General features: G+C 41.2%; 1 protein-coding gene and 1 long non-coding RNA gene across 3 annotated transcripts in view; one reads left to right on the top strand and one right to left on the bottom strand.

Annotated features, from left to right (window-relative positions):
• LOC139203841 (spermatid perinuclear RNA-binding protein-like) overlaps window positions 1-18,713 on the top strand; it is an 84,898-nt gene extending 66,185 nt beyond the window's left edge. The window contains exons 12-18 of one of the 2 annotated variants that reach the window (XM_070833732.1): window positions 7,511-7,719; window positions 9,313-9,462; window positions 10,598-10,732; window positions 11,744-11,884; window positions 11,964-12,087; window positions 13,809-13,859; window positions 18,517-18,713. In XM_070833732.1, coding sequence (XP_070689833.1) covers window positions 7,511-7,719; window positions 9,313-9,462; window positions 10,598-10,732; window positions 11,744-11,884; window positions 11,964-12,087; window positions 13,809-13,859; window positions 18,517-18,605 — 899 coding nt within the window. In that variant the 3' untranslated portion in view covers window positions 18,606-18,713. Of the gene's footprint in view, window positions 1-7,510; window positions 7,720-9,312; window positions 9,463-10,597; window positions 10,733-11,743; window positions 11,885-11,963; window positions 12,088-13,808; window positions 13,860-13,969; window positions 14,566-18,516 lie in introns of those variants that run through there. The other variant, XM_070833733.1, reaches the window with a different exon arrangement.
• On the bottom strand, window positions 12,617-24,021 carry LOC139203842 (uncharacterized). The gene is made up of 3 exons (XR_011584411.1): window positions 23,910-24,021; window positions 17,825-17,929; window positions 12,617-12,722 (listed from the first exon to the last, which is right to left on the bottom strand). It is a non-coding gene; the product is annotated as an uncharacterized lncRNA (long non-coding RNA).
• Window positions 24,022-25,331: the final 1,310 nt, after the last annotated feature.

Raw genomic sequence — 25,331 nt, 5'->3', positions numbered from 1 at the left:
TCTACTAAAAGAGAGCTTGTTTGATCCACTGACAGGCTCAGAGTGTTATTCTAAGTGTGTGACAGCATCATGGAAAGGATCCCTACAGAGAGAGACCTGGAAGATCCTTTTGGTTTAACCACAAACAGCCGTTATGTCGCTCTCTGCACACACACCAGACTACATTCACTAAAACAGGGATTTTATGTATGAATACTAACTCCTGTAGCTAGCTGTATGTTCAGTTTTGATTTCCAAGAGGCGATTATCATCAGGTGCAGATCAAACTACCCGAGGACGCAGCTTGATACAATCAGAGCAACAAAACGTGACCAAAGCAAAATCAAATCCTGTCGGAAAAGACGGCAAACGACATCTTTCTTATGGACCAAAGCAGGATTAGTTCGGATTTTAGTTCCAATGTTTTATTCTTTTTTTCTGGACGCACAAACCAGATGTGAGAACAGTTAATTGCGTCACATGCAACGGCTGCGAGTGTGTACGAGTGTGGACTGTCTGTCTGAAAGATCTGCAGTTAAGTTTTTCCTTAAAATCCGAGTTAAGGCTTCCTTAAAATGTTCTGTGTGATCTCCGACCAGGAGAAACCTGACGGACACGCTTAATGACAAGCGATTGATTTTCCTAATTTCAGTTTTAGTGTGAGCTCTCTCTTATTGTTTCCCTCCAGAGGTTCAGATCTTTTCCTCCTCTGAGCAAGAAAATATTTCTTTCTTCCATTTTCTTTTTAACTTCAGGAAATCTATCGCGAATGGAGGCAAACAAACCGTCTCTGTGGAAACTGAAGAACTTTTTACGACTTTAAAATTAAAATGTGCAGCATCCTTAAGTAAGTCCCCCAGCTGGCTAGCACTTCAGCATAAGTGTTAAGGAAGACAAAAGATTTGCTGATTTGCAGTGTGATGCCGTGCGTCTCTCTCTCTCTCTCTCTCTGCCGTGATAACGAGGTGTCAGGCCTGTTTTTAGAAACCCGTAATTGTCGAATGGAGGCCGAGTCCTGAGGAGAAAAATACAGTAAGTGTTTGTCTCTGTACAAAAGATAAGTGGGTATTGATTGAGGACTTTGTCGCCCAGTTGTAGCTATTGACAAAGACAAAAGGCTGTGGTGTTTACTGTGTGTGTGTGTAAACTACAGCTGACTGTAAACAAGGGGCTTTCTGACAAGCTTCGTGTACAAAGGTGGAAAATCGAGTCAGTGGAGCAAAAAAGATTTGAGCTTTTCTTATAAAAAAATATATATATATCAGGACTCGTTGGTCGGGGGAGGATCAAAACGTCCCGTCAGGTTAAAAAAGCTGCTTCCTGCTGACAGATGATGTTCAATCTCAGTATCACAGCGGAGAAAAGCACCCTGACCCCGCCTGAATGTGATCCATTGTGAGCCAGCGTTTGAAATTCAGCCGTCGTGTCTGATACCTTCACAGGATCATAATAGGAATCCAGTTTGGTGCATTGAATGGTCACCAGCTCGGCGTCCTGCGTCGCTGTATCTCAAATTGGCATCTTTCACCGAGTCATAAAAAAGAAGCTGAAAGTCTTTGAGGAGCTGTTTTGCGTCAGTGAAGTGTTTCCTCCAAGCAAAGCAGGAAGGAAACATTCAGAGGTTATCAGGAGTGAATCTGTGTTCAGGTCCGTCTTAATGTCAGCCGTCCGAGTCTTTATCAGGACCTAACAGAGAGGTTTGTTCAGCTCAGATTGATGTCACGTGAAATTCTGATTCTTGTCAGCGTGAAAAAGTGTTTCATATTGGAGGAGAAACGATAATGATATGAGTTGAGATAAGACGAGTTCACAGGCGACGGGGCTAAAAGGCACAAAAAGAGATAAAGGAAACACTGAAGGTTCAATAAGTAGAAAATTAAAGAAGAGGGTGACGTTAACAAAAAGTTAAACAATAGCATAAATGATCTATACGCAGAATTTTAACTTTCAGTGTGACTTTCAGAGGAGCTTTCTGAAATCTGCTTAGAAATCATAGAAAAGACGCTACAGATCTTGCCTAAGAATCGTCCCATTTTAAAGTTTGACTCAGTATCACAGTAATCCAGTGATATCTGTCAGTGCATCAAAGGTTGTCCTGCACACGGGAGCTGATACCAGCGAATTCGGCGTGTTTTTAATGGTGCTAATTTACCATATTAGATATTTAGGGGGGGGTGTTTGGGGCTGCAGTTTGCTTCAGCAGTGCACTTCAAGCAGCCATGATGTGTGAACTATATACAGTATAAGTGCAGGTATGAACAATAAGTAAAATACATGTAATTAATTTAAAATGTAAATGGTAAATATTACTAGATATTTAAATCTCCCTTAGAGTGCTACTGGGTCTTAACGTCTTGGATTAAACACCAGAGCATCGTTTGTTTCCGTCTCCTCTGTAGTAAAACTGTTTCCAGGCCTGTAATTGGTCAGCTGCGGTCACATGACCTCGTTCCCTCCTCTCATTGGTCAGAAGTGTCTGAGCTGAACACAGGAAGTAGCCGCTGTCTGCCCAAAGCTCACGGACGTGTTCAGGGGTCGGTTCGGGGTCATGTGACCGGCTGAACGTGCCTTCGTGGTGTATTTCCCATCATGCCTCTGGCTCTGCTGTGTAAAACTGACTAAATACTGTTGATGCAGTACTGAGAGAGGCCACAGGGAGAAACTGGAGTCTCCCCCTCTCTCCCCCCGTCTCTCACCCTCTCTCTCATTAGTGATGACTCCCTCCCTCTCTCGCTCTCCCTGGTGGTCCCCCCCATCTCTCCCATGCTCTCTCTCTCTCCCTCCCCCACGGTCTCCTTTTCTCCCTCCTCCTCTCCCTCTCTCACCCTCTGTCTCCTTCCACCTCTCTCCTCTATCTCTCCCTCCTCTCCCCTCTTTCTCTCCCCTTTCTCCCTCCCCATCTCTCCTTTACTCTCTCATCCTGATCCCCCCCCCCCCTCTCTTTGTGGTGGTCTCCCTCCCCCTCTCTCCTGTCTCTCTCTCCCTTTCTATCTCTCTTTTTCACCCTGCCTGTCTCTCTCTTCATCTCCCTCCTCTCTTTCTCCCTTTGTCTGTCTTTCTCCATCTCTCTCACTCTCTCTAGTGACTTCCCTCCTCCCCCATCCTCTCTCTCTCCCTCTCTCAGTGGTGGTCTCTTTTTCTCCCTCCTCTCTCTCTCTCTCTCTCTCTCTCTCTCCAACTGTCTCCCTCCACCTCTCTCTCACTCTCTCTAGTGGTCTCTCCCCTTCTCTCTCCCTTGGTGGTCCCCTTCATCCTCTCTCCCTTGCTCTCTCTCCCTCCCCCTCTGTCTCTTTTTCTCCCCTCTCTCTCCCCCTCTCTCTCTCTTTGTGGTGGTCTTCCTCCCTGTCTCTCCCATTCTCTCTCTCTCCTTCCCTCCCTCCCCATCTCTCTTTTTCACTCTGCCTGTCTCCCTCTCTCTCACTCTCTCTAGTGACCCCCCATCCTCTCTCCCTCCTCCTCTGTCTCTTTTTCTCCCTCCTCTCTCGCTCCCTCCCTCCTCTTCTCTCTCCCACCTTTTCCCTCTTTCTTTCTCTCTCCAACTGTCTCGCTCTCTCTCTCCCTTGGTGGTCCTCTCCATCCTCTCTCCCTCCCCTCTGTCTCTTTTTCTCCCTCCTCTCTCCTCTCTCTCTCCCCCTCTCTCTCTCTTGGTGGTCCCCTCCATCCTCTCTCCCTCCTCCTCTGTCTCTTTTTCTGCCTCCTCTCTCCTCTCTCGCTCCCTCCCTCCTCCTCTCTTTCTCTCTCTCTCTCACCTTTTCCCTCTTTCTCCCTCCTTCTCTCCGACTGTCTCCCTCCACCTCTCTCACTCTCTCTAGTGGTCTCCCCCCTTGCTCTCTCTCCTCTCTCTCTCTCTCACCTTTTCCCTCTTTCTCCCTCCCTCTCTCCGACTGTCTCCCTCCACCTCTCTCACTCTCTCTAGTGGTCTCCCCCCTTGCTCTCTCTCCTCTCTCTCTCTCTCACCTTTTCCCTCTTTCTCCCTCCTTCTCTCCGACTGTCTCCCTCCACCTCTCTCACTCTCTCTAGTGGTCTACCCCCTTGCTCTCTCTCCCTTCCCTCTGTCCCTTTTTCTCTCTCCCTCCCACTGTGTCTCTTTTTTCCCTCCTCTCTCCTCTCCTCTCCTCTCTCGCTCCCTCCCTCCTCCTCTCTCTCTCTCTCTCTCTCACCTTTTCCCTCTTTCTCCCTCCCTCTCTCCGGCTGTCTCCCTCCTCTTCTCTCCCACTCCCTCTAGTGTCCCCCTCCCCCCTTCTCTCCCCCCCTTGTTCCTGTCTTTCCTGTCTCTCGGTGTCACAGTAATTAAATCGGCCCTCACTGGGACGATCGTCTCCGGCAACTCTCATCTGCTTCCAGTTCAAAGGAGGTGACGGAGGCAGAGATAGAGAGGGATTAATACTGCAGGCTGCTGCCACGCAATTATCTCACCTCCTCCCACCACACACACACACACACACACACAGTGCATTAACACCTCCCCCTCTCTCCCTCCCGGCACCTGTCCATCAGCACCTTCACATTCATCCTCTTCCACAGCGTCTCCATCCATATTCATAGTGAGCCACACTTCAGTCTTAAGTGGCTCACAGTTATTACACTCGGTGACTGCAGGACAGAAGACGAGCGGCGGCAGGATGAAGTGTTCGCTCCCCGACGCCCGTTAGACACACGGGGACGTTCGTGGGACGCCGCTCGGACACGATTATTACCGCCAGAGTTATCGCAGCATCCTCGTCATCAATAAAGACCAAAGCCCGTGTGAGAGAGGAGACAAAGACCATTTTAAAATGACACCTCGTACGTTCTCACACCCTCAGACAGACTTCGGTAAAGCTGCTTAAATAAAAAAAATAAATAAATGAAATGAAAATGAAATTACAACTTTGCGTAACAGAACTTCTCTCCTCTCCCATTAATCCACTCAGATTTATCCAGATTTATATGGTGTCCCTTCGGAGGCGCCCGACCCTCCAGGTTTTGCTGAAAATAAAACTATTATCAAAGATCCTCCTAATAGAAAAATGGCTGATTGATCACTTCAGCGCATCTGGGAACTTCAGCTTGTGACTCTGGGGGAAAAACAAACGACACTCGCAGTGAATGAAATTACTTTATAAATGTCCTGAAAGATGCATGAAAAGATGAATGTGATCCACCTCCAGTCACGTCCCGTCATCCTCCAGCATCCAGCAGATCACTAAGGTCCGCCAGTGACCCCCCCCAGTGGTCAGAGGGTCCAGATCAGCAGGTCACCAGGAAACATTTTACTCCTCAGTCCTGCTCTGCTAACGCTATGCTAGCTAGCATTAGCACTGCGCTGTGACAGCTCACCTAGCTAACGTTAGCTTATAGCCTATAAGTTTATGTTAGCGTACGTTGATTCTGTAAAGAGGACAAACATTAGTCTGCAGCTTTAATATTAAATTCATTAAAGTAACAGTGCGCACAGGGTGAAGAAACACAGGTTACTCGTTTCACACACAAGAATGCAACGTTAGCATGTCACCGTAAAATCCTTCTATCAGGATCTTTTTCAGGACGTGGTGGGAACAAATCAGAGATCAATGATGTGGGATTTAATCCTGGTGACACCAACTACTCAGCATCTCTTTGGCAGAGCATTATTAGTTTAAACTGGGTTGTTTAAGTGTGGACGCTGCTGCCGTCGGTGAAGGAAAAGGGATAATTTTCCTCCAAAAAGGGGCGTGGTCACAAGAGACTCTCCTGAGTGGGCGTGGTCTCGGTGTGAAGCTGGTGTGGATGGAAGGAAGCAGACCGGCGCTGTGGGAGCATCAATAATCGAGCACTGAGCATCAACTAACTCTAACCTGCACTGAGCTACTGCTTGGGGGCTTTTATTTTGAAAACTGAGCGGCTTCTCTTTGCCAGGCGCACATCTTTATCCATCTTCTCGCCGTTCCCGGTGGGTTTTAACCTTTAGTCCCAGTCCACATCTGCCAGGCCAGCATGTTCCCTGAAATGTCACCCAGCTTCAGCAGGGGAAGTCGGTTCAGATTTCCTTTAACTAATTTATCCGTGCTCCCATTCACATGTTGAGCTCAGAGGAGACGTGTGTGGATCTGAATAAATCATAAGTCGGAGACCCATCAGGAAGATAAATCTAAAAAAAAAAGTTATCTGAAAACTTGTAAATCTTCAGCAGGAAAGTTTGCTGCTCTAAACTCAAAACAGTTGAATCCCCTCTGGTTTAAAAGCATCTGTGAAAGCAAAAATCAGGTTTATCAGGTGCAGAATGTGAGAATTTCTGTGTAATTCAGTCGTGTTGAAGCTCCGGTCTCATTTTGACTCATTTGGTCGTTGATGAATTTACAGGCTGAACAAAAGGAATCTCTAAATCTTTTAAATCCGCTCAAAGCTCGGTTGACAAAGTCGGACTAAGAGCAGGAAGGAAAAGGTGTTTACTCCGCAGACGTGGTTATAATAGATGTCATGGAGTGTCACTGTTTCATTTCCAGTTTATCTGTGAGATATTACTGCTCTGACGCTCCCCATCTTCCGTCAGCGTGGAGGTGTGAAGTCACCTCACTGGGTTATTAACAGGGGAGGCAGCCAATCAGGCGGCTTCTCAGACTTCCTGCTTCTGTATTCAGCAGCGCGCCGTCCTCTTACTTATTACTCTTATTTTATTGATGGAGCCCGACCACAGATGGAGTCCGTGCACAAGAGCTCGGCACGCATTTTTAGCTTTTAATACTTTCTCCGCGCTCTGAAATTCACTGTGACATTGACGGTGACATTTACTTTTAAATGCAGAGGTCGTGGAAGGTTTTCATAAATTTCTGTGTTATTTTAAACTTAAAAATCACCTTCAGACAAGATGAAAGGGCAAAAGTTTTCCCAAAGATCCTCTATAACTAAAGATGGCTCACATCGGGCTGTGTCAGCGGTCTGAAACGGTCTCTGGTCACTGACTTCCTGTCCACACGTTAGTTAGTTAGTTCCATGTTCAAGAGGAAAAAAAGATAATTTCCAGGTTCAGCTGAGGATAAAACTCCTATCAAAGATAATCTGATAAAAAAAAAAAAAAAGATGTCTCGCTACAGGCTGTGTCGGCGGTATGAAACGGTGTCCACTTCCTGTCTCCTGAGTGGGCATGGCCTCCTCAGAGTTAACGTGGTGTGGACGGAGGGAAGCAGACGCTAATTAGTTAGCATCAATAATCTATCTGAACATCAACTAACTCCGACCTCAGTGGAGGTTGGAGTTAGCTGTTAGCTGTTGTTGCTACAAACAGCTGTTAGCCTGTTGTTGTTGTAGTTGTTAGCTTCCATGCTAACTAGCTGTAGATGCAGGTGTAGAGTGACAGCTTTCTATCAGAAACAGCTTCAGAGTCACTGAGGATGTTAGTTTGTCTTTGGCTGTGATCACGTTCACGCCTCCATCAGACCGAACAGACTCAGGACTCCTAAAGGGGGCGGGGCCAAGGACAGACCACCTGACACCTGTCCTCACATAGGCTAGGCTTCAGTTCCCCTCACGTTGTGTCTTTATTTCCTTGTTCTTGTCGTCTCTCTGCCTTTAGTCCTGGACTGGAGGATGACCGACCCAAACCACCCCATGAACGCTCTGATGCGTCTGAACCAGATCCACCCGGGCCTCCAGTACCGCCTGCTGTCCCAGTCCGGCCCGGTGCACGCTCCGGTCTTCACCATGTCCGTGGACATCCAGGGAACCACCTACCAGGCCACCGGGAACTCCAAGAGGACCGCCAAGCTCCAAGTGGCGCTCAAGGTATTCGGCTGAGCTCAGACTGCGACGCCAGAACGTAACTGAGGTTTAATGAGCAAAAAAAAAAAAGTGAAAATGTAGATTCTGGTTAACTGGAAGCAGAAAAATATTTTTAAAACAGACAGAATCCCATTTTAAAAGAAAAGATAGAGGAAAAGTAAAAGTTTTTAAAGTTAAGAAAGTTAATTAAACAAATATAAAATACAAAAAAAAAGAAATATTTGCAATATGGTATATGAAAAAAACACAATAAACATGCTCACTGTGAAAAATGAAAAAGCTGAAAGTCAGAAAAAATATAAATAGATAATAAATATAAACAGTTTTAGTTGTTTTAGGGAGTTTTAGAGGTAAATATTGTAGTTTTACTTCCATATAATTATCTGGCGGCTTTAGTTACTTTACAAATAAAGATTCTTTCACACAAAATGTAGAAAATAAACGATTTGTCAGTCAATCAATTAGTCTAATTAATTAATCTGATGTGCTGCTTTTCCTCTTTAGTGATTTTGATCATTTGAATAATTTATTTATTTTAATAATGTTGACATGTGACACCATTTTTCATTATTTTCACCTTTTTTAACAAACCAATCAATGAGCTGATTGATGGAGGAAATGATTATCAGCTGCAGTTGATACTAAACAGTCTTTTGCTTTCACATGAATGCACGAGGAATAATAATCAGCTAGTTCGATAGTCGACGAATTGTTTAAGTAATCGCTAAAATTCTTGAAATGTGATTGTTCCAGGTTTTAAAATGTGGAAATTTGCTGCTTTTCTTGGTTTTACATCGTAATAAATTGCAATATTTTTAGTTTTTGGATTATTTGATGACATTTTTCTTTGTTTTCTAATGTTTTTCAGACCAAAAGATTCATTAATTAAAGAAAATAATCAGCAGATGAATCAATAACAGACATAATCGCTAGATGAAGCCTTAAATAATATTATTTTTCTGCACTAAGAGCTTTTATTCAATCTCACAGGAAGTGAAACAAAAACTGCATAGACAATCCTGTATTTTTTCAAAATAAAAGTCCTGATGTAGACTACAACTACATAATCCTGTTTAAACTGACATATTCTTCCTGAAATAATTTTCCCAGGACTTTTATATGTCACAGAGTGTTTTTACGGTGTGTTATCAGGACTTTTACTGCAGTAAAGGAGCTGAATACTTCAGTATTTTAGATTCTCTGTGTTTTAAAAGGCGGGAATGTGACATTAACTCTCCTGTATCTTGATGGTGAGATGATCAGACGTGCCGTGACTGAAACCCTGAAACCTGAACTGAAGACAAAGAGCCAAAAAACTCGACGAGAGGGCGCCGAATGTTCTTTTTTTCGACCGCTCGCACTTTGTCACACACGTTTGTTCGCCCAGTCACACGTTCACGCCTCAGAGCTGCAGCCGCTCGGTGTTGTTTTGTTGTAGATGGCCTCTTTGCAGCCTCGCTGCAGCAGCAGTTTGGTGGCTCGAGGGCAGCTCGCTCAGAGATGACACAGGCGTGACTCATGTCCCCCGTCTGTGGTGCGTTCAGGGACCGTCTGGGCATTACAGAAACTTTATTTGACGTGTCGTCTCCTCTTCAGGCGCTGCAGGCTCTGGGCTTCGTGCTCGCCGGCGACGGAGACGTGGACTCCCTGAGCGCCGACGAGAAGTCAGATGGCGAAGGCAAGAACGACAGGATGTCCAGCAGCTCCAGCTCCACCTCCATCACCTCCTCCACAGACACACAGGAGGTGGGCAGCACACACACACACACACACAGTAACACACACACGAGGGTCACACTGGTGCTCAGCCGCCTTTTGTGCTTCACAAGTTCATGATGTTGTGATTGTGATGTGACGGAGACTCGTTCACAACAACACCTCGGTCGTTATAAACGGTTTAGTCATTAAACAACCTGCTTACTTGGTTGTGACGTCACACACTAGTCTGTGGACCGACGTTTTGAGTATTTGGAGTCAGTCAGTGATGTTCATTCTGCCTCTGATTGGTTAAGTTTAGGCATGACTTGTCTCTGATTGGTCAGGTTTAGGCATGACTCGTCTCTGATTGGTCAGTGAGCAGGTAGCCCCGCCCTAAAGCTCCTCCCTCCTCTCTTCCTGGTCTGTTTTCCTCTGAATGTGGCCATAATTTACTAAATGAAATGTTGAAGAAGACTGTAAACTAGAAACTCACTGAGCTGATAAATCAAGAGAGAAGTCGGCTCATTTTCCTCATTGACTTCCATCCAATCAGACTCCTGTTAGTTTTATAATCGACTAATCGTTTAAATCCTTTTTTTAAATCAAGTTACAAAAAATGTGATTGTTCCAGGTTCTGAAATTAGAAAGTTTGCAGCTTTTTTTGGTTTTACATTGTAATAAATTTAATATTTTTAGAGTATTTGTCAGATAAATTAAGACAAATGATGATGATGAGGTCACTTTTAGTTGTGATTGACAATATATTTCTACTGCACCTAAAATGTTATCTTACCACTAGAAAAAAAACATCTTCTGCTGCTTCTGGAGAGTGTGAGATTCCTGCAAAATATGTGGATGATTTTGTAGTTCAGAGGTTAATTGTCACTTTAAATAAAAGTGTCTGTTTGTATTATCTAATATTTGTCCTTTAGAATAAAAACTTTTCAGCAGGAATCACTAAATAATCAGAAGTTATAAATGAAAGCCTCTGACTTTAATAATGATAATAATAATAATAAAAATCTGTATCACACAAAAACATGTTCATGAACTGTGTAAAAAGAAAACAAACACACAGTAAAGATAAAGAAAAAAGTCATTATATCGTAATAAATAACTAAAACATCAATTATAGTGCTTTTCCACATTTATATCAAACTTCTCGTCTTCTCTCCGTCTGCAGTCCAGAGCTCCGGGTCCCATCCTGACGGCGGGAGGTAAAAACCCGGTGATGGAGCTGAACGAGAAACGCCGCGGCCTCAAATACGAGCTGATATCAGAGAGCGGCAGCAGCTACGACAAACGCTTCATCATCGAGGTACGAACACACACACACACACACACACACACACACACACACACACACACACACACACCTCATTATCGTCTTTTATTAGGAACTGATGAGGAAGTTTGATGTTCGGCCTCCTGCCTGAAACCAGTTTTACTGTGTGAATTCAACCTGAAATCAATCAAAGGCCAAGAAAGAAACCGTTTTTAAAACCAACATCACTGCGTCACCTTCAGATCGATCTGATGAACAATAGAAACACTGACAGCCAATCAGATCGTCACATTAGAAAACACAGAAAAGCAGGATTTTATTCTGATGCTCTGACGGAGAGTCTGAAGTTTGTCTGGTTCTCTTTTGATGATCAGATCCAGAAGACGACGGCTCTCCGAACTCCTCTGGTTCCTTCTGGTTTCCTCTCATTTATTCTCTGCAGCGTTCAGCAGTGACGTGTCATCGTAGTTATCGTTGTAGTTATATTTAGCATCGTAGCTATCATTGTAATTATTATCGAGGTTATCGTTATATTTATCGTTTTAGTTCTCGTGGTTGTTATCATAGTTCTGGTTAGTTGTCATCGTGATTATCGTTAATGTTGTAGTTTTCTGAGAAACGTCTCAAAGCTCATTTCATGAACTTGCTTCAGATTAATTTTACTTTTTAAAATATAGTTTTTATGCATTTTATTCTTATTTATTGGTACATTTTGTTTCTTATGTCTTTTATATAATTTAATACTGATTTATTTCTTCTTCAGCACACAGTGAGATAAAATAACCAGAGTTAAATTATTTTAAGACATTTTTCCATCCAGAACTGCGACTAATGTTTATTTTCACCATTAATTATTCTGTCGATTCATTATTTGCTCTATAAAATGTCGCCTTCAGAGTTGATTGTTTTGTCCGTCCATCAAAATGTTCTTTAATTTAAACCATAAATCCGATAAATCTATTAATCGACCGAGAATCAGCTGAGAATCAAACATCAAGACAAAAACAATCACTAAGACGTCGTCCTCTCTGCATCGTGCGACAGGTGGAGGTGGACAAGCAGGTCTTTCGGGGGACGGGTCCCAATAAGAAGGTGGCCAAAGCCAGCGCAGCGCTCGCCGCCCTCAACAGCCTTTTCTCCGGCTCCAAATCCACGACCATCAAGAAGAAACGGCCGAACCCTCCTGTGAGTAACAGACCGGTTCACTGCAGATCACAAATCGCCGTCACAGCGCTGACCTGATTTTGTTTCTGTCTCCGTGCAGCCGAAGCGACCCGTGACCTCGGTGCTCACCCTGCCCGCCCTCGCCGCCAGGCCTCCACGAGTCCCCGTCATCCCCAGAGCTCCGTACATCAGCACCCCACCCACACACGGATACATCCCCCCCGGTGAGTCCGCCACACCGCCTGAACACACCGCCTGAACACATCGCCTGAACACATCGCCTGAACACGCCGCCTGATCGCCTGAACACGTCGCCCAGTTTTACATTATTTCTAAGAAAAAGGCTGAAAATCAGTTAAAACAGTGGAGCTCGTTTCTTTTAAGCCAAATTCTGAATCACATAAAGGCCGAACTGACAATTGTTTGTGTTGATTTGCTGATAAAATTATAGAATATATAGCTTTTATTTGACAAAAGTAAACGTAACCTCTTATGTACAATGTAAATATATTAGATTAAAGAAAACAGACGACAGGTTTCAGGTTTTCATCCAGTTTTAATTACGGAATCAAGGATCCAGAATTTACTGGATTCATTCATCTGAAAAGTTAAAGTTTACACTCTGAAAACAGGAGATTTGGGTTGTTGGTTAAGTTTTAGTTGGGTGAAGCTACGTCCTGTTAGCTTAGCATGCTTCTGCCTAAAGGTGAAGCTCTCACTAACGAGCTCGTTACAGCTCCTTTGGTAGACGGACAGACTTTATGCTAAGCTAACTGGCTGCTAATATTAGAGCTTGGTACGGGCAGGAGAGTGGCGGCCATCTTCTCAGGTAACTTCTTCTTCAGTGAGGAGGCAGATTCTGTACAGAGACACATAAAACAAACACAGTTTAACTTTTTGTGTTTAAGACTTTAAGGTGCTCTTGATGCAGCTAAAGCAGGAAATTAATCTGCAACAATTGATCCTCAATTTCGAGGCATTAACTGGATCTCTGGGAATTATCAATGCTCGTATTTTTCTAATATTTTATAAGCTGTCATTTGAGTTTTTACTTTGAGGAACATTAGTACAAAACAAATAAATAAAAATATGTATAAATATAAGCAAAGCAGCACAGACAGAACAAAAGTGCCCATAACATCAAACCAGGAAGCAAAAGGAACACAGGAGCTCACCTGTATATTAATTAATCACAAAGAAGTATTGATAAATTAGTGACAAACAGTGGGGTTTGTTACTTCTTTTTCTGTGTGTAGCTTTAACACTCTGTTAGGAAAACTCCGGTAGATAAAGGAGCCTTCACACCTTTTACATTCCCACTAATTATTTCCTAGTAAACTGCTTCTGATGGGAGTGAAATAATAACATGAGTCTTCTGGTTCGTAGTTTTCCTGATATATTCTAAGTTATCTCCGTTATCTCCCTCTGCCAGATGAGCTCGATCTCCTAAAAGGTGGAAGCTGACTGATTATTTTCAGGTCATTTAAAGAAGCGCTGTTCCGTATTATCTTTCCCAGGCAACTGCTTAACCAAGTGAACGATTATTAATAAATCAATAGACGAGAATAGATAATGAAGATACTATACTAAGTCAGACGTCGTTATGAATGATAAACAGGCGGCGCAGAGCCTTTTTCTGACACTGTGGGGTCCTTTAAATTATTATTATTACAATTATTTAGTTATTTTACTGCTTAAAAATCAATAAATCTTTAATTTGCATCAGAATACAGTTAATTAAAAAACTTTATAATGTGATTATTCATTTTAAAATCACCCTTAAAAGTTTCTTTCTGTCTGTGAACTACTGTTAGAAACAAGCAGAACTTTCTTGCCAACGAGGACGTCGTGTAATCAAAGCTGAGGATGATTGATCGCCTGATTCAAGAGGAAACATTATACAGTTTTAATGTTCTGTGCACCTCCTCCATTTGTCTCCTCTCAGGCTTCGGTGCTCCTTATGGCTACAGCCCTGCAGGCGCCCTCCCTCCCTACGGTAAGACTGTCTGATCAATAATCCATCCGATCAATAATCCATCCGTTTGATTTGTTGGTGGCTGCATCCTACAACACTGGAGTTCTCTTTTTCTTTTTGCTTTTCCTCAGGTTTTCCCTCCAGAATGCCCTCAGTAGTTGTCCCAGTCATCAGAGTCCCCACAACCTACCCCGTCACCCACCTCTACCCCTATTAGGACCCTCCCTCCCTCCCTCCCTCCCTCCCTCCCTCACCCCCTCCCTCCCTCACCCCCTCACCCTAAATCTTGTTTGTTTTATCACGACTTTTATTTATTTGCTTCACAAATGGGCATCAGATCCGCTGCTGTGCAACATGTTTCCTCTCTGTGTTAGTTTTGACGGATCAGCTCTTCGATCGATTGTTAAACCATTGATTGGCTCAAAATCACCCGGCAGGGAGGAAAATTAGATTCACTGAATTCACATTCACCGCACGAAACAAATTGATCAGCTCAGGAAACAACAACCGTACAAAGATGGAGGCAAACAGAATAAACAGTGTGGAGAAGAAGAAGAAGAGATGATAATTAGACACTCAAGGGAACTAAAAACTAAACAAACACCACTAAATGTCTCTTTTACAGAAATAAAGATCATCAGCAGGCAGACTAATTAGACACCACTGGAAACAACGACCATACGAAGAAAACTAAACAAGCTAAATGGAGCTAAAAGAAAATTAGCCACTTAAGGGAACTAAAAATTAATTCAGCACAGACTAGTTAATATTCTCCTGTAAGGAAATAACTTTCAGTGCAGGAACTTACTAAACATCCACACAAAGATGTGAGCAAACTAAATCAACAGTATGGAGATAAAAAAAAACAATAATTTGCCACTCAAGGGAACTAAAGACAAGTTCAGCTACAACATGCCGTCTTTAACACACACCTCTAAATACCCAATGTAAGAAAATAAATAACCACAGTGAAGAAACAAGCGTCATCTGTTAGGAACTAAAGAGATACTTCCCCCTACTTAAGCTGGTTTTAGTTCCCATCATGATGATTAGTTCCCTAAATTAATATCCAAATTAAGGAACCAAACATCCTGTGTTGGAGTTTCAGTTTCCCTACAGTGGATGTTTAATAGTGTGTATGTGTGTTAGACACACTACTAAACAGACGATTAAGGAATTAGGGAACTAAAAAAAATAAAATGTAAGAAGCTAAACATTATCTGTACGGAACTAATTCAACATCAACCATTGGATGTCACCATAGGGAACTTAAAAAAAAGTATATACACTGACAATAAAACACAGAATGTAGGGAAGTAAAATATCTATTGTTAGAAACTAAAATTAATTTATTGGACAATGTAGTAAACTAGGGAACTAAAACAAAAACTAACTATACACCAGCTACTAATTACCTACAGTATGAACTAAACATACACTGTAGGGAACAAAATAAACAGCCACTGTAGGGAATTTGAAAAACACCAACTGCACACTGACAACAAAAAGAGCCAAAATATCCATTGCAAAGAACAAAAGAAACGAGGGAACTAAAGTATATGGAGCCAAGATCATTAACTCAACATTCGGCATAGAAAATTAAATTCACTAAATCATGGGGAACTGTAATTATAGGGAACTAAAATAACACCAACTGCACAATGACAACAAAATAGTCTATGTAGGGAACTAAACATACTTTTTAGGGAACTGAATACACTAGGGAACTAAAGGACTCATTAACCACACACCAAATACCAAACATCTAAAATGTGGGTTTAAACAGTCACTCACTGCAGGGAACTAACTCAACATTCACCATAGAAACCTAAATTCACAGACAGTATAGGGAACTAAAATAACAAACTGCACTCTGACAACAAAAAAGCCAACATAGGGCATTAAAATATCCATTGTATAAACTAAACATCTTCTGTAGGGAACTAACGAAATCTCTAAATCCACACTGTAGATGTTTAGTATGTTTAAACAGATGGTCACTGTAGGGAACTAAATCAATATCCACCAGACTAAACTAAAACCAGTTACTATAGGAAACTTAAATAAACACACACACTGAATACTAAATATCTGATGAAAGGAGCTTAATAAATATGAAATGTGAGGAAACAGCCACTGTAGGGAACTAATTAGTGTTAGCCGAAGAGCGTCTTTGTCAAAAGATTTTTCATTTAAGTTCACGTTGTTTTGTATTTTAATTTCTCTCTGTTTTCTATTGATGTTCTGGTTTCTGTGTAGAAAGAAAGAAAAACAAGTTTACAAAAATCAAACGCACTGAGAAACTTTTTTTTCCTTTTGTTTGGACATCGATTGTCCCCGTTTACAGTTTCGAGCTGTTGAGCCATTTTTGTGTTGTGTTGAAATACTTTCTTTTCAGAGACGTTTTATTTTGACCTGTTTGTTTATTCTGTTTAAATAAATGAATATTTTTGGCAGCAGCTGAGTAAAAGTTTTATCTTCATTCAGACACATTTTACATTTATGCTCTGATTTACTTTTTGTTTGTTTAGTCATTTTTACTCTTTCTTTAGTTTTATTTTCTACTTGGAAATTATCTTCAGAGTAAAGCTGATTACTTCTATCAATAAAAATGATCATAACTGCGTATTCACCAAGTTAATCGCTGATGAGATCTGAGACTGCAACAGCGTCACTAAAGAGAAATAAGAAACACAAGCAGGTTTAAATATAATAGTTTATTCAACTAACTAAACCAAACAGTGAAATGATGTCACTTCCTGTTTCGTGGTTCAGGAGTTCTCACTTGTTGATAGAAGCAAAGTTATAATAATTAACATACAAAATAAAAGAACATGTTTTGTTGCTCTTGTAGAGAAAAGCGACGTCTGACCTTATTTTATAAATTAATTTCACGTCAGTACAAATAATTTTTTGATTCCTTCTAAATTGATCATTTAAAAGATAATTTTTCCAAGTCAAGTTTAACCCTTTCATGCATGAATTATGATCTTTACCTCAGTCAGGATTTTTTTACTAAGTGTTTTTCTTCTTCTTCATCTATCGGCATGAAAAACAAGATTTTTTTCAACCAAATTTTATAAAGATATTTTTACATGTCCAGTAGTTGAAATATAGCCACTGATGCATGATGTACTCTTAAGTGGACGTGTGATTAATCATAATTTCCTCAAAAATATAAAATCAATACTTGGAAAATTTAGCAACTGCATGACTCCTTAGATGTTACTTGATGTCCCCATGTTTTTCTTCTTAGAAGGTTTGAACAGATGGTGCTTCTTGGTGTTTCTGGCTGTCTGTCGGCCATCTTGGCTTCACTCTGAGTGTGTGAGATCTAACCTGATGTGTTTTATCAGCCGGGAACACACACACGTAGCTTTAGCATCGCTGGCTAGCTGGACGCCATGTTTGGGTGTGTCGTCTTTCTAATTGCATAATTTTAAAGTTTGATACTTGACTTTTAATTATCTTTAAAATTGCCAAACATCGTGTGTGATTCACGGCACAATCCAAACATTGACGACAGGTTTTTTCAGAATTAAGGTCCCACAGTCGTCCACCAGAAGGAGCATCTACAGTAATCACACACATCCTTTTTAAAGACACGGAGCCAAAGTTATCTGATTGGCTGATCAGCTACAGTTAAAAAAAAAAAAAGTTATTTCAGTTGATTAGAAAATGAGAAGTCTGAAATCAAAGACTCATTGCTTCAAAAAATGACAATGAATTCCTCAACCTGCCCTTATTGTCGCTGTAAGACGCTGTAAAATCATCCCTTCAGTTAAAGGGACAGTTTGTGTTTTTTAAAGTGTGGTTCTATGGGCTGTTTCTGCATAGTCAGTGTTTTACCTGCAGTAGATGACGGTCGACTCGCCCCCAGTTTGGAGCAGCAGGCATGATGTATTTAGAATATTTTCACTGCTTTACCTCGTCGTTCACCGTTTCTAACAGCCACCAGACTCCATTGACAAAAACAGTCATTTTACCTCACAGAACAGGAGTTTGTGTTCTACCGCTGCCTCGACCGGTTAGTTTGGATCCAAGCCAACATGTTAGAGTCGCAGCAACTTGACCGGCAGCTCCTCTGTGTTCTGTGAGGTAAAGCAAGTTTATTCGTACGGCACATTTCAGCAACAAGGCAGTTCAAGTGCAAAAGAAACACACGATGAAAGGACATTCAGATGAAATAGAATAAGAGATTTGAGTTAATGAAAGGCAGCAGCAAACAGAAAAGCCTTGCAGCAGACCTGCAGATTTCTGGGAGTTTGCTCCAAATATGTGGTGCATAAAAACTGAATGCAGCCGGCGTAAAATTACTATTTTTATCAATGGAGTCTGGTGGCTTTGACTATTCAGTACAGCCAGTGTGTTTCCTATCTGCTGTCGATCATACAACCCCACAAAAATCCAAACCTCACACACACACACACACACACTGTTTGTTATAACTACTCTGTGCTCGAGACGATAGAAACACTGTGTAGTTCTTCATAAAGACCAATAAATGTGACTGAACCTGCTTATTTCCTCGACCTTTAAGACGCTACGACTTTAACGCCTGTTCCCTCGGAGGTGAGGAAGCAGACGATAATGATGATGATGATGATGATGATGATAATGATGATGGTTGTTATTTGTGCTCCTGTTAACCCCGGCTGCTCGTGTCTCCTGTCTGCAGGCGGCCTGTACATCGACAGTGCCTATTACCAGCCGCAGACCATCGCCACACCTATCATCATCCACCTGGGCCCTCAGGACCTTTTCTGACCCCGTCGGAGCGCCGAGCCCGGCCCAGCCAGCGGCCCCGACCCCCCGTTTGATCCCTCGCCCTTATTAAACTCCGTCAGCGCCTCTCTATCACCGCCCGCTGGTGCCTCCGTCCACGCAGCAATGTTGAAAGCAATATGGAGGCGAGAGCACCCCGGGGGGGGGGAGGGGGGAGGCGACGAGCTGTCAAGTCCACGTGAAGAAGAAGCCGCAGACGTGGCTCTTCGCTGCAGAAAATCAATAAGCAATACTTCTCCTGCCGTCGGGACGCTCAGCGGTTTTCTTCAAACGGACCATCAGCACCGGCACGTTCACGGCAATGTGCCCGACTGTATGTAAATAGGATATTTACTACCTGTACATATGGATGTATGTGAGTTTTAAATATATATAAACATGTTAATATGTTTGAATATGTAAAAGCCACCAACAGGTAAACTTATTTATAATATATCTCTGAATGTAAATACTGTAGTGACCGATATCTATAAATATTAAGAGTTCAATACCTTTTACAATAACTCTGTATTGACGGTATTTAATCCCTATTTAAATATGATTACACACTGTAGTGATTTTCCGGTTCAAAGCACCGACTAAACAATCCGACACGTTTTCATGATTTATACGAACATGTGAGTTTGTATTTTGAGTCGGTTGGTTCCCAACCCGAGGCCGGCGGCCCCCACAAGGGGTCGCAGGACACATCTTCGGGGGTCACGTGATGATTGGCGCACATATTGATCACGTATTTCTACGTTTCTTCATTTAAAAACACGGTTTGGGAACCACTGATGAGATGATTAAAGAAAAAGGTGCAAGAAACAAATATGTTAATTATTGTTTTTCACATTAAAAGCCTCTATCATGGCGTATGTAATTTTATATCGCAATATCAGTATATATTGCAATGTAGTAAATATTATAGAGAATTTATTGAGAAGCTGTTCATGAATGTCTGTGTTTGGCTGAAGGAACATCAGCCATGATGGTTTAATACACCCGGAGAGACTAAAGGGGCGTTTATCTCTGTAAAAACTGGAGGGTAAAATCATTTTATGTACATATTTACATTCTGGAGTCTTAAATTCGCTCATCGAACGTTGGCAGTGAAGCTAATTCTCACATGTGGTCCAGCTGAAACATGTAAGCTAACAAATTTGTCAGTTTCAGCTTTTAACTTAATTTGTTGGCACTCGTGAACTACAGCTCCCATCATGCTTTGGAGGACGGCGTAAGAGTGTTGTGCTGCATTCAGGTACCCAAGTCGTTTCCCCAAGTCGTAATATATTAAAACAACGCAACGCTACAAAGAAAAATATTTTATTTTAGTTAAGTTTAAACAAGACTTTGGTGTCTTTAATATCTTTTCTAACTAATTTTACAAGTCATCGGCCAAAATCTTCCTGAGTTCAGGTCATTTTTTCCCATTAGGGAACTACTTTGTCCTATTATTCCGACACCAAGTGAATGCACCATCATTACTAATGTGAGAGCAGTGATTTAACGCTAAAAGTCTTGATTTTTTTGTCTCGGTTCAAATGACGCAGCCGCTTCTGTAGAGATTTATTTTCTATTTATTTATTTATTTTAAGGATGAGGACAGAAAAACTTCATGTTTTAGCTTCTGTAAAAAATAAACCGTCGGTATAAAACCACTTTTAAATTTTAAAATTAAACAACTGAGACTTTAATAAATTGTGAAACTTGTGTGATATTTCCACTTTTAGCGCGTCACCTTGACTTTGGCAGATTAAACAACATGTTAGGATGTTTTTGGAGCTTTATTTTTATTTTTTTTTGTCCCTCGCTGCAGCCTGACCAGGAAGCACAAGAGTCTAAAGCAATATTCAACTCAGGAACGACGTTCAAACCATAAAAAAACCCCGACAGGAATGCAAACGTAATCTGATCATGTGACGCAAACAGACAGACGAAGCTTCAGAGCTGCAGACGAGCCGACGCTTTGACAGATTGTGAAGTTTTGATGAATGTCTCTGTTGGAATGTAAAACAGTTTTATTTGTTATGTCTGCAGAAGATAAACTGGGCCAAAGATCACAAAGGTCAAAAGTTTCAGTGAAGGTTAAGAGTACAGAGTCTAATTCAAGATGGAGTTTAAGGTCTAAATGCTGTTTGTGAGGGTTTAAAATAATTTGAACTCTTTAGTTTCAGAAGTTCTAATTACAGTCTGACTGTACGGAAGTTCATTAATGACAAAAACAGTTTATCTGCACGCAAACTAGTATTTTTTTTTAAATCTAGAAGTGCATTTTCACTATTAAAATACATTTGTAGATATCTGCAATTACATAATTTGTGGTCATAATTCTGAAATTGCATTTTTACTGGTCACAATGTGTTTTGAATATTCAAAATTACATTATGAGTTTTTCCTGATGTGATTTCTGCCGCAAATATCCTGAATGTTCCTTCATTAAAACAGTAATTTTACATCGCAGAACGCAGGATTTGCTCGTCCAGTCGTTGTGACTTTGTTTTGGTGTTTTTACATGTGAGTTTGTATCCAAACGGACCTTTTAAAACACTAAAGTCACACAATAACACAAACAAACTAACTGATGGCAGCAGTAGATCAGAAACTCCAGTTCTCTGTCAAGTAAAATTAGTGTTTTTGTGAATGTAGTCTGGTGTGTCACACACTTAGAATAACACTCTGAGCCTGTCAGTGGATCAAACAAGCTCTTTTAGTGGACCTACTGTGATCAGGTGCAGTTGTCCCAAAGGATCACGTTGCAGCCTGTTTTTTCACTCCCAGCTGAGGACCAGTTCCAACGCTTTTTACAGCTACCAGTCAATTAAGACACCAAAATATGTAAACATTGGACCCAGGTTTAAAAATACCACTACTCTTCTAACTGAGAGCAAATGAGTTTGTCTTTCCTCCTTCTACCAAATCACAACAGCTCACTTTGTTTTGCTCTCACTCCATAGTTTTGTCGTTTCTGAACATCCGTATCAAACGTCGGCAACTTAAACCAGGATCCCTGTCTTTACTGTGTGAAATCGGAAATGCATTTCTGATTTGTAACAGCCGTGCAGAACTAGGAAATTGAAATAAAAAAAATGAAGGAGGCGTGAAAGAAGTTGTGCGTTGCTAAGCTCCTCGTCAACAGGCGACACACTCGGCTGCTGCGGAGCTAATTACATCTGAGCGAACAAAAGGAGAGTGAAAGAAATGACTGAATAAACGCTGCGAGAATCAAACGACGACCCAAAACAAGACACTTAAAAGCAGCTGTTTACATGAAAAGCTGCAGCACTTAATGAGGATAAGATGTGTAGGGAGGATGTTGTCACTCTGCAGGAAGCTTATTTGGCGTCCCGTTAACGGACTTAAAGGTTAACTCCAGTGTTTTTAAACCTGAGCCTATTTTTTCTTTACATATTTTGGTGTCTAGTCGATCGACTCAGTCAGCAGCGTAAAAACCTTTGGGGCAATAAAAAAACATCACAGTAGGTCCACTAAAAGAGCTTGTTTGATCCACTGACAGGCTCAGAGTGTTATTCTAAGTGTGTGACAGCATCATGGAAAGGATCCCTACAGAGAGAGACCTGGAAGATCCTTTTGGTTTAACCACAAACAGCCGTTATATCGCTCTCTGCACACACACCAGACTACATTCACAAAAACAGTGATTTTACCTCACAGAGCACAGAAGTTGCTGGTCTACTGCTGCCTGGATTGGTAAATTTGTTTGTGTTATTGTGTGTAACACAAATATTGTGTTGGATCTAACCACTAAGTCTTTAAAACACCAAAGTCACACAATAACACAAACAAACTAATCAATTGAGGCAGCAGCAGACCAGCTGCTCCTGTGTCCTGTTCTCTAAAATCCCTGTTTTAGTGAATGTAGTCTGGTGTGTGTGCTGTTTGTGGTTAAACCAAAAGGATCTTCCAGGTCTCTCTCTGTAGGGATCCTTTCCATGATGCTGTCACACACTTAGAATAACACTCTGAGCCTGTCAGTGGATCAAACAAGCACTTTTAGTGGACCTACTGTGATCACGTTGCAGCCATTGCAGCCCGTTTGGTGGCTGCTGGCTGAGGTGATCTACTGGACCAGTTCCAACACTTTTAGTACCTGTATGGCCCAGGTTTGAAAATAGCAGAAATACCTTTAAAGGTATCTAAACTGTCCACTGTACCACTTATTGTCTGTGTTACATCCAGTTCATTGTTCTTGCCAAAATCATCACACCGCAGACACTCCATCAGTCCAATGTTGATGTTTTTTCCCTGTTGGTTTATGACTGGAATATTTATTTATGTCTATTAAATAAACTTTTACTTCTACAGAGGTGCTTTATGGGAGTTTTTTGTCTTGAACATTTACAACTTCAACCTAAGGAGTATATCAAAGTTTTTTCCTCAGAATATTTCCCCCATACAGTATTTTTTCCCTTATGTCGTCATACATTATTGACATGGGAACAATACTTTGATAAATCAATCTTAAAGTTCACTTCTTCACGCAGTGGGTGATGAAAACTTAAACCTAACTTAAAGGAAAAGTTCTCCCACTAGCATCCTGTTAGCTTAGCTTAGCATAAAGACTGTAAATAGGTGGCTAGTTTGGCTCAGTAGAAAGTGAACCAGACTCCATTGAAAAAAACAGCAATTCTACCTCCCAGAACACACTTGTGACACAAACGTACCGTTCGAGCCAGCAACTCCAGAGCTCTGTGAAATAAAATTACTGTTTTTATCAGTGGAGTCTGGTGTGTTTGATCTCTACTTTGATCAGGATTTGATCTACTGGACCAGTTCCAACACCTTTTGTACCTGCAAGTCATTTTGACTTTTAAACAGTTTAAACCCACCAAACTCCATTGACAAAAACAGGAATTTTACCCAACAGAACACAGGTGTTGCTGATCTATCAGTTGCAGTGTGTTGTGTTTGTCTTTTAAAACACCAAACTCACATGAAGTCCTGTGTTCGGTGATTTAAAATTAGTGTTTTTTTCAATGGAGTCTGGTGGGTTTGAAGAGACGGATATGGCGGCTGTTTGTGGTTAACCTAAAAAGATCTTATAGGTCTGCCCCCGCTTAAAATAACAAGCTGAGCCTGTGTCTGACAGCATTATGGAAAGGATCCCTACAGAGAGAGACCTGGAAGAAACAGCCATTATATTGCTCTCTGCACACACACCAGACTCCATTCACAAAAACAGTAATTTAACCTCACAGACCACAGGAGTCTGTTTGTGTTATTGTGTGACTTTAGTGTTTTAAATCATTACTTTATATCCACACACAAACATCTGTGGTGTCAGACCTCAGACATGAAACAACACGATCCTTCCTTCCTCTGGAGGCAGACAGAAAACTCTCAGTCTGAGCGTCACGGACCAGCGAAGTCGGCAGAGTTGTTCTGTCTCGTTCTGGAGGACGCCGAGACGGGACGACGCCTCTCCGCGAGATGAGATCGAGGATGTTTTGTGTTTGTTTCTTGGGAGGCAGAAGCAGGCGAGTGCCGGCAGCTCGGCCGGTATCAGATGGAGGTCCAGATCCTGCTGGTATTTTTAGCGGTGAGGGAGAAGCCAGAAGGTGTTGGATTACGCAACGCGGGCACATGCCGCCCTCACTGATGGCAGTTTGTCATCTTATCTCAGCACTCAGGACCAGGATGCATTGCAGTTTGTTCACCTTTTCTCAGACCGACGCAAACAAACACCTCTGACGTCCATATTCACGACACATTATTGTTAAATTCTGCCATATAAAACATTCTGTGTGGAGCGTTAAAGTCTTTCTGATCAATCGAAGCGCTTTAACACCACATTCACACATCAGGAGGAAACTGATCGTTCACAGGAGCTTTTTTAGTGTCGATGGAGAGGAGCTGGGAATCGAACCCATGATCTTTCTACCTCTGAGCCAAACATTTAAAACAAACACTAACCCAACCTTCAACCCACAGAAAAGAGACGTGAGAATTATAATCAAACCAAATCTGGACTGAAAACGGTTCAAATCATCAGAGTAAAAAAGATTTACAGTTATTAGCTGAAAATATCCAAAAGTTTTTCCAAAGGAGAGAAAAGTCGACACTATTTTAGAGGAAAGTTTATGTTTGAGGAAGAATAAGTGAGGATTAATGTCAAATATCACTGTGATAGAAAGTTTGAGACAATTTTAAATCAATGTTTAAAAATAAAGTATTGATCAGATATTAGCAGAACTGACACAAATATATATATATAAATATAAATATATATATTTATATATAAATAAATCTATATATATATATGAATAAAATATTTAGGTTTATTGATTAAATATTTAATAAATTAAATTAAATATCTATGTTGTTCATTGTGAGTTATTTGTATGTTTGCTGTTCATTTTGTTTGTTATTCTTGTTTATAATATAATTATAGAATTTTTTGTTTATCGACCACTTTTTAACATCCGTTTTGGTTATTAAGATGATTAAATCCCTTTTTTTTTGTTGTGTCGCTGGTTTTATTTTCATTTATTAACTGATTTGTCATTTTATTTCATCTAAAATAAAAATAAAAAACAGTATTTACAACATAATTCACTGTATTTACCTGTTTGTTTATGTTCTGAGAAGCAAAAAGCCAAATTAAAACTGAGGATGTTTAAGTTTTTTCCCCAAACATTTGAGATATAGATTCACATTTTTTAACTTATATTTTCTTAATGATCAGAAACCAGAATGTGCTTAATGTTG

Source organism: Pempheris klunzingeri, chromosome 7 (genome assembly GCF_042242105.1).
Source record: "Pempheris klunzingeri isolate RE-2024b chromosome 7, fPemKlu1.hap1, whole genome shotgun sequence".
In the NCBI taxonomy this organism is placed as follows: Eukaryota; Metazoa; Chordata; class Actinopteri; order Acropomatiformes; family Pempheridae; genus Pempheris; species Pempheris klunzingeri.
This window is presented reverse-complemented; position numbering and strand designations above follow the sequence as displayed.